Source organism: Henckelia pumila, chromosome 2 (genome assembly GCF_033568475.1).
Source record: "Henckelia pumila isolate YLH828 chromosome 2, ASM3356847v2, whole genome shotgun sequence".
Lineage (NCBI taxonomy): Eukaryota > Viridiplantae > Streptophyta > Magnoliopsida > Lamiales > Gesneriaceae > Henckelia > Henckelia pumila.
Genome location: NC_133121.1, coordinates 38,316,475 through 38,328,500, shown reverse-complemented (window position 1 = coordinate 38,328,500; position 12,026 = coordinate 38,316,475). Strand labels below are relative to the sequence as shown.

General features: G+C 38.7%; 1 protein-coding gene across 6 annotated transcripts; it reads left to right on the top strand.

Moving 5' to 3' along the window:
• The first annotated feature begins 287 nt into the window (after positions 1-287).
• On the top strand, positions 288-11,497 carry LOC140880741 (uncharacterized). 6 transcript variants are annotated; one of them, XM_073285443.1, is made up of 10 exons: positions 288-667; positions 1,379-1,422; positions 1,729-1,861; positions 2,644-2,770; positions 3,148-3,740; positions 4,265-4,598; positions 5,009-5,273; positions 5,457-5,549; positions 6,007-6,468; positions 10,980-11,497. In XM_073285443.1, exons 1-10 carry the CDS (start codon positions 493-495, stop codon positions 11,298-11,300), a joined length of 2,547 nt encoding a protein of 848 aa, XP_073141544.1. In that variant the 5' UTR covers positions 288-492; the 3' UTR covers positions 11,301-11,497. The 6 variants fall into 6 exon arrangements, with proteins under 6 accessions (XP_073141544.1, XP_073141541.1, XP_073141543.1 ...); XM_073285440.1 differs by having other exon boundaries at positions 3,139-3,740; XM_073285442.1 differs by having other exon boundaries at positions 2,638-2,770; positions 4,268-4,598.
• The last annotated feature ends 529 nt before the right edge of the window (positions 11,498-12,026 follow it).

Genomic DNA, 12,026 nt, shown 5'->3' with positions numbered 1-12,026 from the left:
CGTCACCCGTCACCATTAGCTGTCATTTTTTTTCTCATATACATTAATTTATTATTTAATTTATTATTATTCATATTATTTATTACCGTGATTTTACCCAATCAGCATTTATTACTATTGACTACTTATAAATAACAAAAACGATTAATTGACATAATAATAAATAAATTGCCTCAAAAAAATAAATAAATAATACTAATATAATAATAAATAAACAAATAAAAATAAATAAACAAATAAAAAAATTAATAAAATCCCCAAAATTTGGTAACAGGAAAAGAAATTTTAATTTCAAAACCCTCGCTCACTAACCCCAAATCCCCATCACTCACTCTGAGGTTGAGCCGCTCTCTTCGTCTTCTTTCTCCCAATTCAAAGCCTAACGATGATTATCTCAATCTAGGGATTATCGTCGAGTTTTGTAGCAATTTTATCTGGATATAGCTTCGTATATTTATTTGACTGTTGGTTTTCACTAATTTGGATTCGGAGATGGTATCGGGTTCGAAAATCGAGGGCGGGGCGCAAGTTTTATCGGCGGGTGTACGAAAGACCATACAATCGATCAAAGAAATCGTTGGTAATCACTCCGATGCTGATATTTACGTGGCTCTTAAAGAGACAGACATGGATCCTAATGAAACCGCTCAAAAGTTACTCAACCAAGGTTCTTTCTTTGGGCTTTAAGTTCTTTGTGTTTTGAATTTGTGCCCTGGCGTATTTTATTTGTGCCTTTTGCTTTACGTTGTGCAAGTCCTGGTGGTTTCTTGATATTTGGCAGAAGGGTGTGGGATTGTTGACTCTGGTGGAGAAATTTTGAGATGTTTAGTTAGACGGTGATTTCAGTCTAATTAAATGTCGTGTGCATTGTTTTCTGTTCCAAATAGAAGCTTTTTGGTTAGAATTAAAATCTGATTTGAATGGAAAGTGTTGTTCGTTTGCTTTATGTTTTGGAGGTGGGTAGTTTTTAAATTTTACTGTAGTTGATGTTGGTTAAGTTTAACATTAGTGTATTTATTTCCTTGATGCATTGACTCGGTATTTCATTCGCCACAATGATTCAAAAAATAACTAGTTAAGGATTTAAAGTCCATTGTCAAATGGATTTATTCAAACAAACCAATATATTTGTTATCGGAGATTTAAAATCCTTGGCTTCAAATTCATCGATCCAAATGAAGGCTTAAATACATTATCTTAGAGGGTTAACTTTTTGTTCTTCTCAAGACGTACTTAATGATCAATGACCATCATAGTTATTTTGTTGATCTATATTCCTTGACTTTTACTTGATTGAGTATTTGAGTTCTCTGTTTTTTTCCCTATTTGTTTAATTTATTTCATAAAGTTTTATGTCATACGTTGTGTTTTCATTCAGATCCATTTCATGAGGTGAAGAGGAAAAGAGACAGGAAAAAAGAGGTATTTTTTCTGTCATTACTTCCTGTTTTTCTAATATGCCTTGAAGACTATTCAGTAAACTTTTAATGCCATCTCCCATATCTTTCTTGTCCAGCTTTTATTTGCTCATCATGTGGTGTTCTTGGTATATTTTTCCCCTTTTACAGCCTTAAGTATGAGTTTATCTGTGTGCATGCCTATGGTCTCATCTATTATTTAGATGTTAAGATGTTGCAGGCTTGATAGTTAGATTATATTTTAATTTTTAGATCATTTGTTACTTTATTCAATATGTTTACATTTTAAAATATTTTGTATTTGCCTCAGAGTTCAGGCTATAAGACTTTTGTTGCTGTAGAGACCAAGAATAACGAGGTTGCACGTATACCAATGAAGTACAATACTTATTCTGACCGTAATGCACAGAGAGGTGGATATGGAAGAAATCTCATATATGGTGGTATGCTCTTCTGTCAATATTCTTGTTTAATCTATAGATGAGTGTTGAGGAATTCTTACGGTCAGTATTCTGATTGTAATACTTATACTAGAAAGGCATTACATTCATTCTGCCTCGTACAAAACCATAAGCGTATTTAAATTAACACATTTTCAGCACATACTATGTTTTTTTGAACTGGCAGGAATTCTGCTTACGCCTTTGTTGATATTCGAAAACATGATGGATTTGGGAAATTATTATCCAAGTGTGGGTGACACATGCTCCACTTCTTAAATATATAAATACCTTAATGGCTGATACAGGGGGATTCAATGTTTGGGCTAAAATCTGCTACGATAACTCTACCATGCTTTAGTCCATTATGTAATAGATAATAGATTTGGTTTATTTATCCAAAACTGCAAGGAGGGAAGTCACAGTTGATAAGATTATTCTGCCCTACCAATCCCAAGACTTCTCGTGTATTCATATTTTCTCTGTCCCAAAATGTTGATAAGGTTCATAAGCCGACACATGTTTTTAGGATGTATGACTATCCCATGTATAAAAACTACAATCAAATGTCAGAAACGTGTTATTATCACAGATTGTGGTGTCAAAGGAAAATTTGTCTGTCCATGTTGTAAAAATCTTCCTGTAAGCTTCAATTTTTACTCATGAGTAGGTCGATGTATTGAGCCAATCATGTTCATCTTGCTCTAAATACTTCTGCTTTTTAGAATAGGTTCCATGTGGTATTCTTACAACTTCTTTGAGATATCTGGTTTGACTAGATGCAGGGGCTGCTCGAGAGTTCCGTGTTGTTCGGGACAATAGAGTTAATCAAAATGCCAGTTTAGATTCAAAGCTTGTTCAAAGTTCAACTTCCAGAGGTGAGGGAGTGATATCTAATGGGCCTGTGAAGAGGTACTGATAATTGATTCAAATTATTTATTTTCTACTCTCCAAATTGTCTGATTGCTGATTAATAAATATACTTCAAGCTCGTGAAAAAAAAAAGATACAATTGGTGTAACTAAATCAGGCGAGGGGTGATAATTTTTGAATCATTGTTCAACTTCTAGTAGTTGTGGCAGTGACCTGCTTTATTAATTTGCTTAGAATCTTGCTATGCTTGTTTAGTACCTGTCTTTTGTGTGATGGTGAGGAGCCTCTCGTATATTTGGTTTGTGCACACACAATGAAATTCGAATTATCTATTAACTCCACATTATTTGAGTGAGTTTTTTTTTTTTAAATTTGTGTTGAGCTTGATATTCATCTTCGACTGTTAGCTCATACAGAAATTCAACTGGGCCTTCTGGGCATCAAAGTCTTCCGGTTGGTCAACATTCATCTCAGGCATTGAATGGTCCCGCTGATTCACTAGCGAAGAAAACGAAAGATACCATAGCAGGTGATAATGACAGTAAAGAATTGGTTGTGGTGAAGCGTCTTCCAACTCCTAGTTCTGATTTGCGAGTTCAAACAAAGGCAAACGATTCTATACCATATTCTGCAAGTTCTAATAATTCTATCGTTGGGGTTTATTCGTCCTCTTCGGATCCTGTCCATGTGCCATCCCTTCATTCTAAACCAGCTATCAATGTCGGGGCTATTAGGCGGGAGGTTGGAGTCGTGGGTCCTCGCCGGCATTCGTCTGAAATTTCTGTCAAGTCCTCAACGTTTCAAAGCACCTCTAATTCTAACCCTCAATTAGGAAGGGAAAGCCACTCAAGGGAATCAGCTAGGCCATCCGGTGGATTATCTAAAAGTGACCAATCTGGACAAAGTATGGCGCCAGAGTCTTCTACGCCTGGTCCATCAATGAGCAGATCTTTTTCGAGTAATCAATTTGGCAACAGATCTCATCATCAAGTGACTGGTCATCAGAAAGGTAACTGATGCTTACTATTCTTTTCACCTGTTGTTTTTCTCTTTAATTTCAAAGTTGATGTCATTGAATTTGGGATTTACAGCTCATACTTCTAATTATGATTATTGAAAGCAGTTTGACTTAACTTAGATGATAAGTTGGCTACATGGTGATTTGCTTCTACAGTATAATTGGTATGTGCTGTATATTTTACTGGAATTGAGCAGTATAATATGGATATCAAAGTTTTCTTTGAAATCATTTTTGTTATCATACTGCATGTGGTTTCATGTTATCTGAACACTTGGGTGTTTGGATAAAGTTACCATGCAGAAAGATGGATGTCTAGAGGGAGGGAAGTAATGTTTTCTCGAAGAGAAATGCAAGAAGAATGAGGAAGAAAGTTCTGGATTTCATTTTTCCTTTGTATGACATTTTTCTTTGCCTCCTAGTAGAGCTGGTGTTTTCTAGCATTAGGAATAATGCAGCCTATCGTGAAATACTTCTGCATCTGTTAAATGGTACTTACCAATGCTTTCTTGCAGTAGTTACCCAGCCTAATAAAGAGTGGAAGCCAAAGTCAACCATCAAACCAATTGCTAGCACTCCAGTTGTTATTGAAACTTCTGCTAAAACTGTTTCTCCTGCTTCTGGTCTTGAAGAATTGAAAGAGGAGGTAACAGAGATGCAAGATAACATTTCACGGTTGACCATCTCTGAGAATCAAAATGTTATTATAGCTGCACATATCCGTGTCTCCGAGGCTGACAGATATCGTCTGACCTTTGGTAGCCTGGGAACTGAATTAGACATTTCTAGGAATTTAGTTTTTAAGTCCAATGATGCGGCAGAAGAACTGTCCAGAGAACCTTCTGGGAGGTTGGTTTCTCTTACAACTAACTACTATTATTCTGTCATTATGAGAAGTGGTTTTTGACTATCTCCTGACACAGTGTTACCTTATTTAAGAAATTGAGTCAACTTAGCATGCAACCATTACCATTTACATGCAACTTTTCTGTAGGTTCTTTAGTATTGCTGATGTAGTCATTAAAGAATCGATAAGCTTGCGATGTCAAATAAATTTTATGTAGATCTATTGATCTGCTTTCCGATTTCCTGAAATGAAGCATTGATTATACTGGAATCACAATTTGGGTCATGCTGCAGATTGCTTTTCTTCGAGAATTATATGGTTCAGTCATTTTTTGTGATACAACAATATAAAATTTCTTTCAGACTTGCAATCTGTGGTTTGTGATTTATTTGGAATCCTGGTTGATTGGCAGTGTGTCAGTCTCAAATCTAGAAGCTTCAGGAGATGAGCCTGGTGGTAGCAAGCAGCTAGAGATGAGAGATGATTCAGTTCAATCTTCAGGATTCAATTCTCCTGCTTCAGATGATGTGTCTGATTCTCAATTGACTGAGAAGAAAGAGGCGTCTAGTCCACAGAACCTGGAAAACTATGCTGATATTGGGTTGGTTGGAGACAACCCACCATCTTACACTCCGGAATTGCTACATCAAGATACTTCTGAATTGTCAAACTTTTCGGTGAGTTCAGATTTGATTAATCCTGCTAATGAAAGAGCATTCTTGCCTGTCTTTATGCCTCGTGGAATGATTTGTTTGCCACTTTGGAACTCTACATATTTTATTAATCAAACTAACTTTAACTATTAATATTAATATCAGCAACCCCAAACACTTCTTTAACAATATTTTTACTGAAAGCAGGGTTATGACCCTCATATGGGATATGATATGCCATATTTTCGCCCATTGGCTGATGAAACGGTTCGAGGGCCAGTTCTGCCATCTTCTCAAGAGGTTAGAATAAAATGTTTAGATGCTAATAGTAACCACACCTCTTTGTTTCTCCCCTTTCTTGCACATAGGCTGGCATTCTCCGAGAAACTCACGTTCACAGTAACTGTGGTGTTCTGTCACTCATTTGACTGTAGGACTTTTTAAGATTTTATCAGCACTCGGTTGCTTGCTGTACTGGAGATTAGGCTGTGTGCTGGAACCAAATGAGTCCTGGAGTCTCATGTTGCCCTAAATGGAAAAAAAACAGTAATGAAAGACTGCTGTTTGGTGATTGCCTTTCTCATGTTAGAATGACGGGGGAAACAGGGGAAATGTTAAAATGACGGGGAAACAGGGGAAGGTTTATTTTGGATGGTGACTGAAGTATTGCAAATTTCAGTATATGCTTGCCTCAATAAATGCTTTATCATGGGTTGATCTTTAGCTTATAGATTTTTAATTGTTAATTATTTTATAGGTCCTGAGTTCTCATTTAACAAACACTGTTCCTGCTTCAACAATTGCAATGGTACAGCAGCCGCAGCATCAACAGCAGCTGCAGCAACAGATGGCCCAGATGTATCCCCAACTTCATGTTTCCCATTACGCCAATTTAATGCCCTACCGCCAGTTCCTCTCCCCTGTATATGTTCCCCCAATGCCCTTGCCTGGTTACTCTAACAGTCCTGCCTACCCTCATCCCTCTAACGGAAGCAGTTACTTGCTGATGCCTGGAAATGGTGCCCATATATCTCCAAGCGGCCTCAAGTACGGTGTTCAGCAATTCAAGCCAGTCCCAACTGGTGGTCCAACGGGGTATGGAAATTTCACCAGTCCAACAGGTTATGCCATCAATACTCCCGGGGTTGGAAACGTAGCTGGGCATGAGGATTCATCTCGGCTTAAGTATAATGATAGTCTTTATGCTCCAAATCCTCAGGTGACTACATCCTGTTTCTAACCTTAAAATCATGCATGACTTGCCTAATGATGAATTTGGCATGTGGACAATTGATAATTTGTGCTACTTTAAGATACCAGAGGTCCAGAATAAAGGTGAATGGAGGCGTAAATTCTTTAATTCTCTGTAGTCCATAGTTGTCAAAGGCGAGCGTCCCTGCGTCTGGGTTCATATTAGGCACAGCGACTTAATAAGGGACCTGGGCTTGCCTTGAAAGTTTTCAAGCACGCCTGGGTTAAAACTTTTATAGATGACAAATATAGCAGCCCGACTTCTCTCTTTTTTTAATAACTTAATTTCCTTAAAAGAAAAAGCCCAAACTAAACCTTGGCAGCCCAAAAAAGAGTGCAGAGTCAAGGGCGAGTAAGAAACCGAAGAAGCAAGTAAAAAGCTATGAATTTATTAATTAAATTTTGGGCTTTGGATTGTGATGAGGCAATGAAAGAAGATGAATATGATTCAGATGAATCAGGAATTTTAATCGTGTCACGATGAATTTATTGATTATATTTTGCTTTGTGTGACTTAATTATTTATATTTATAGCATGTCATATTTGATATATTTATTTAAAGATAAATATATATCTCTAAAAAATTAAAGTGTGCGCCTTGCTTCGATAAGGCGCGCGCCTATGCTTGCGCCTCTGGCTCTAGGGCCCTTGTGCGCCTCAGTGCGCCTCGCACCTGTGACAACTATGGTGTAGTAATTATTGTGGAGGCCACAATCTGTTAACTTGTTAAAAAGATGAGCCAGTTCACTGATTTGTGTTAGGATCTATATCTCCTAACACACTCTATTGCAAATAATAACAGAGGAAAACAGATTTACTAATAAGAAATATGAATTATAATCTGAGAAATATCCCAGCCAAGGATATAATCCTTTTACAAGAAGAATGCAAACACTCTCTTGCCCCAGCATAAGCCAGTAGAAACCCTAGCACAAGCTAGTAAGAACAAAATACAATAAACGTGAATGAATCTCATTTCCTTCTAACATGCCTACTTTATATTCTCTCATTCTAACCCCTTTCCTCTTCTCCAAGCTATCGGTTCTAGAAGTTTCTTGACAAGTGGATAGCCCAATTTAGCAAGGCCCATGATGATAACCTAACTTTACTTATCCAGCTCATTATTCTAAAGTACCTAACAATACCACCCCCTTGAAATTCAGCCTTGTCCTCAAGGCTGGGATTAAGAATGCAAGGTGCCATGGGTGTCAAAGCTGCAGTATAGAATCCTCGTTTCTTCCTAGCTTTGCGCCCTCCGCCATCAAAAACTCTTGTTTGGTTCGTATCCAGGATTGGATGGCTGAATTCCTTCTTTTTAAACTCACCGGTAGCTCCATAATCTTTCACCTTGACAAAATTTGAATTTGAATTGTGGCACCCTTCAATTAAACCAGAATCTGTAGACGATCCTTCCCTTGTGATATCATCAGTGACACGAGAATAATAAGCAATTGCAGCACCACCTGTCAATTGCTGCATCATCACTATTCTTACTTGCAACTCTTGAATTCTTATTTCTAGTTTTTGTTCCTCCTCCATGTTCCTTTCCAATTCAAGAAATTTTTTGAGATTCCTTTCTCTAGTTCTTGGCCAGCACAGCGCAGCAGACTCTCTTCATCCCAACTCAATTTCCATGCAATGCCCATCACAAAATCCACCCCTTTTTTTTTCAAAAATTCTTCTACACACCCTAACTCGATACCCCATATCAGTAGGCATGTCCACAATCAGCACCACCCGATGAAGCCTATTAAACAGTCGGGTTGTATGACGCCATGGGTATATCTCATCTTGCTCACCCATGCGCTCTATGCACTCAATCCAAAAGCCAAAAAACACATTCATTTCCCTTGCTTCTTGACGGTTAAAAACCAGGAAAACAGTAATGGGCTCAAAGTTGTGCTGGCCATGGATGACATACCTTCCCAACCACAGATAATCCACATATGCAATATCACTGGCAGTGAAGAAAAATCCGTATTCAACTGCAAATATCATGATATCCCCAAGTTTCCCTTGCCAATTCCCAACACACCTTGCAGCAACAATAAGTATAAACTCATTTTCGGCTCTTAATTTTCCTGTGGCGATCTTCTCCTGCTGTTGGCTGGCTGCTCTGCAACACATGCGTTTCTTAATTAAGTAAAGCCACCCACTGGTTTCTCCTGCGCCCCTCTTGCTCGCTTGAGCATGTGTTAAGGAGTTCCGACAGAATCGCCCCATATAAAGTAATACGGCCCATCTTGTATGCCGGTCACCGGGCTTGCTGAGGAAAGACCCATACAACCCATCAAAACCTGATTGACCCAATAAATTTGAAGCTTTTTTTATTCGTTTCCTTATTCTTTGAGATGCGTCAGATTTAGAATCTGCGCCGCTCATCATACCGGCAACAAACAGGCCAATTGTTTGCGAATCTCCGGCCACATCTCGTCGACCGATCTCATCACCTTGGCTCGCTGCTGCTTCTTCGTCCTCTATCCACGTTCTGAGTTTTGACGTAAAGGGCGATAAGCATCGGACTCGAACGGTATCGCTCTTTTGGGCCCAGTGATTGATCTGGCCCAAGTATCTTTCTAAAGCCCTAACCCACTCCTTAGTGGCCAGAGTTTCAAGCCCTAAAACCTTTAATGATAACACGATGACATGAACCAAGATGGAGTGCTTCTGATCTTGGTGTTGCGCAGCCCAATTTAACTGGACCAATAAAATCACAAACCACTCGGTGCTCACGCCTTCGACTCTCCGCCCCTGGAACACCGATGCACAACTCTCATATGGTTTCTCTTTCACTTTCACCGCCTTCCGCCCACTGTACCGTTCGATTAGCTCCATGGCGCTGACTCTTGGGCATCGCCCAATCCTTAATATCCCTCCCATTCCCATCGGGTCCCCTTCGTCGAACTCCGCTGCTTTCACTCGCTCAACTTGTTTCTGATCTTTAATAAAATATGAAGACAGCGCTGATCCCTCCTTGGGTTTTTCGACTTCTGAAGTTTCTAATACTTTGGGTAAATACGGTCTAAGCTTCTCCCCACAATTATTCAGAACCTTCTCAGCCAATTTTTTAACATTTGGCAGAGCTTTCTCATTGTCCTGCTGCACGGCAACCATAATGGGACTGAGTAAAGCTGAATTGATATAATCACTCTCTTCTAAAACTAGAGTCATCACTGCCTCTATAGACTCAAAAATGATTTCTGATTGCACCCTTACAGCTCTGAGAAAGTGTTGGAACATCTCAATAATTGTCTGATCCATTTCCAAATCCAACATGATCACACAATACCTGACCTTAGCAATGGTTTCGAGAATTGCTATATCCTTTTGCGATAAGATCTGCTCGAAGTTTCTGCCAAGTCCTCAAAAGATGATACAATCAATTGAAAAATCTCCTTCATTTTGTCATCATTATATGGAACATCTGGTGCGGTAATTCTGGTTATCTCACTTAGGCAAGAAGCTACACTTAATCTTATATCAACATCAGAGTGCTTCATTAAATCTTCTGCTGTCAATGCCTCCATTAATGGTGAAAGGGCGGTTAGCATGGATTTGGAAGGCGATTGCTCCACTTTTGACAGAAATCCCTCAGCTCGATCTAGGAGGCAGATGAATTTATCCACAGAAATAGGAGGCTGGTACAAAGCGAAACCCACAGCAGCAAGCTGTTCTTCAAGGTTTTTCTCTGTTGATGGCAGCATTGTTGATTTATCACTCAGTTGGAAATTGGAACTCAGCCTCTTCGATTCGAATCCGGCAGGTCGGACCAATTGTTAGGATCTAAATCTCCTAACACACTCTATTGCAAATAATAACAGAGGAAAACAGATTTACTAATAAGAAATATGAATTATAATCTGAGAAATATCCCAGCCAAGGATATAATCCTTTTACAAGAAGAATGCAAACACTCTCTTGCCTCTAGCATAAGCCAGTATAGCAAGGCCCATGATGATAACCTAACTTTACTTATCCAGCCCATTATTCTAAAGTACCTAACAATTTGTGGTTTTCATAAATATATATTATATAATTGTTTATTATCAGATTTACAACATGGACTAGCAAATGAGGTTTCAGAGTAGTGTATCGTCAGGGTTTTCTCTTCATCTATTGATGTCATTTGCAAAATGTTAAGAAGATGTGGAAGTTGTTTTTCCCCTGTTTGTTTGGTTTCCCATGCTAGTTTTCAGTACAGGAGAGAGTGACTGTTTAATGTGCATCTTGATGTTTGTTTTTTCCTTGCTATTATATTCAAATCCATTTTTATTGATAATGATATCAAACAAACAATTTTAATTTACCTTGGATTTCCAATATTTCAAGCACTGCTGATGACTGTATAGGATAAATAAAAATGTCAGTATTTGAGTGCACTCTCCTCTCTTTAAAAGTTAAAAATGCTTTTGCTTGTTTCTCCTTCTGAATATTCTATTTGTCACTGAATTGCTTTCGTTTTCTATTTTATTTGGCAGGCAGAGACATCTGAGATTTGGATGAACCCCAGGGAACTTCCTAGTCTGCAATCTGCTTCATATTACAATATTCCCGGGCAGACACCTCATGCTGCATATTTGCCCTCACATGCAGCGGCGGCAGCACAATCTTCTCACATGCAGTTCTCTGGCATGTACCATCCATCCCAGCAACCCACGGCAATTGCAAATCCTCATCATTTGGGCCCTGCCATGGGTGGTAATGTCGGAGTTGGTGTGGCTGCACCTGGTCCTGGAGCACAAGTGGGTGCCTATCATCAACCTCAGTTGGGTCATTTGAATTGGGCCGTTAACTTCTGAAGATAGTTCTTTAAATGCCTTCGGCTTACAGTGAGGGACATTAGCCATAGGCATTTTAGATTTTGCTATTATTAAATGTGTAAAATGCTGTCTTTTTAATCAATGCATTAAGTGGTGTCGCCTTCTTGTCTAATCACTAATGTGTTCTCGACGACAGTTTTCTTGACAATCCTTAATAGGCATAATCTGTTGATGTAGGATTTGAAGATGGTCCTATTAACTAGATACTATTTGTGGCACGACTAAGTTTGAAAAATCGTGCAAAAACGTTATTCTCTGTTCACTGCTCAAAAGTCATTGCTTAGAGGGGCAATGGATTGATTACGGGATGCCAGAGATGGATAATCTTGTCTGACTTTTGATGAGTGAAGGAACTGCAATGGGTTTGGCCTTGGATTAATTGGTTTGCTTTTAAGATTTGACTCTTCCGACCGGCCTTCCATTGGTAGTTTCTCTAATTCTGCAACTATATGATGCATGCGATGTGTGGTGATTGTGAATTTCTTCTGGAAATTGCCAAAATGCACGTCCTTTTTGTACATGTCCGTATATCCCTTTAAAAGCACTCTCTCAAGCGAATAGATTAACCATGTCAAAATAATCGAGTGTTGGGAGAAACAAATGTGGCATTCAACATCAATAGGATAAGAAAAAGGACAGTGCTACCTGGCTAGAACCTGGCTAGCCAGAATGAAGTTTTTGGTAATTTTGAGGCTCATTATTAAG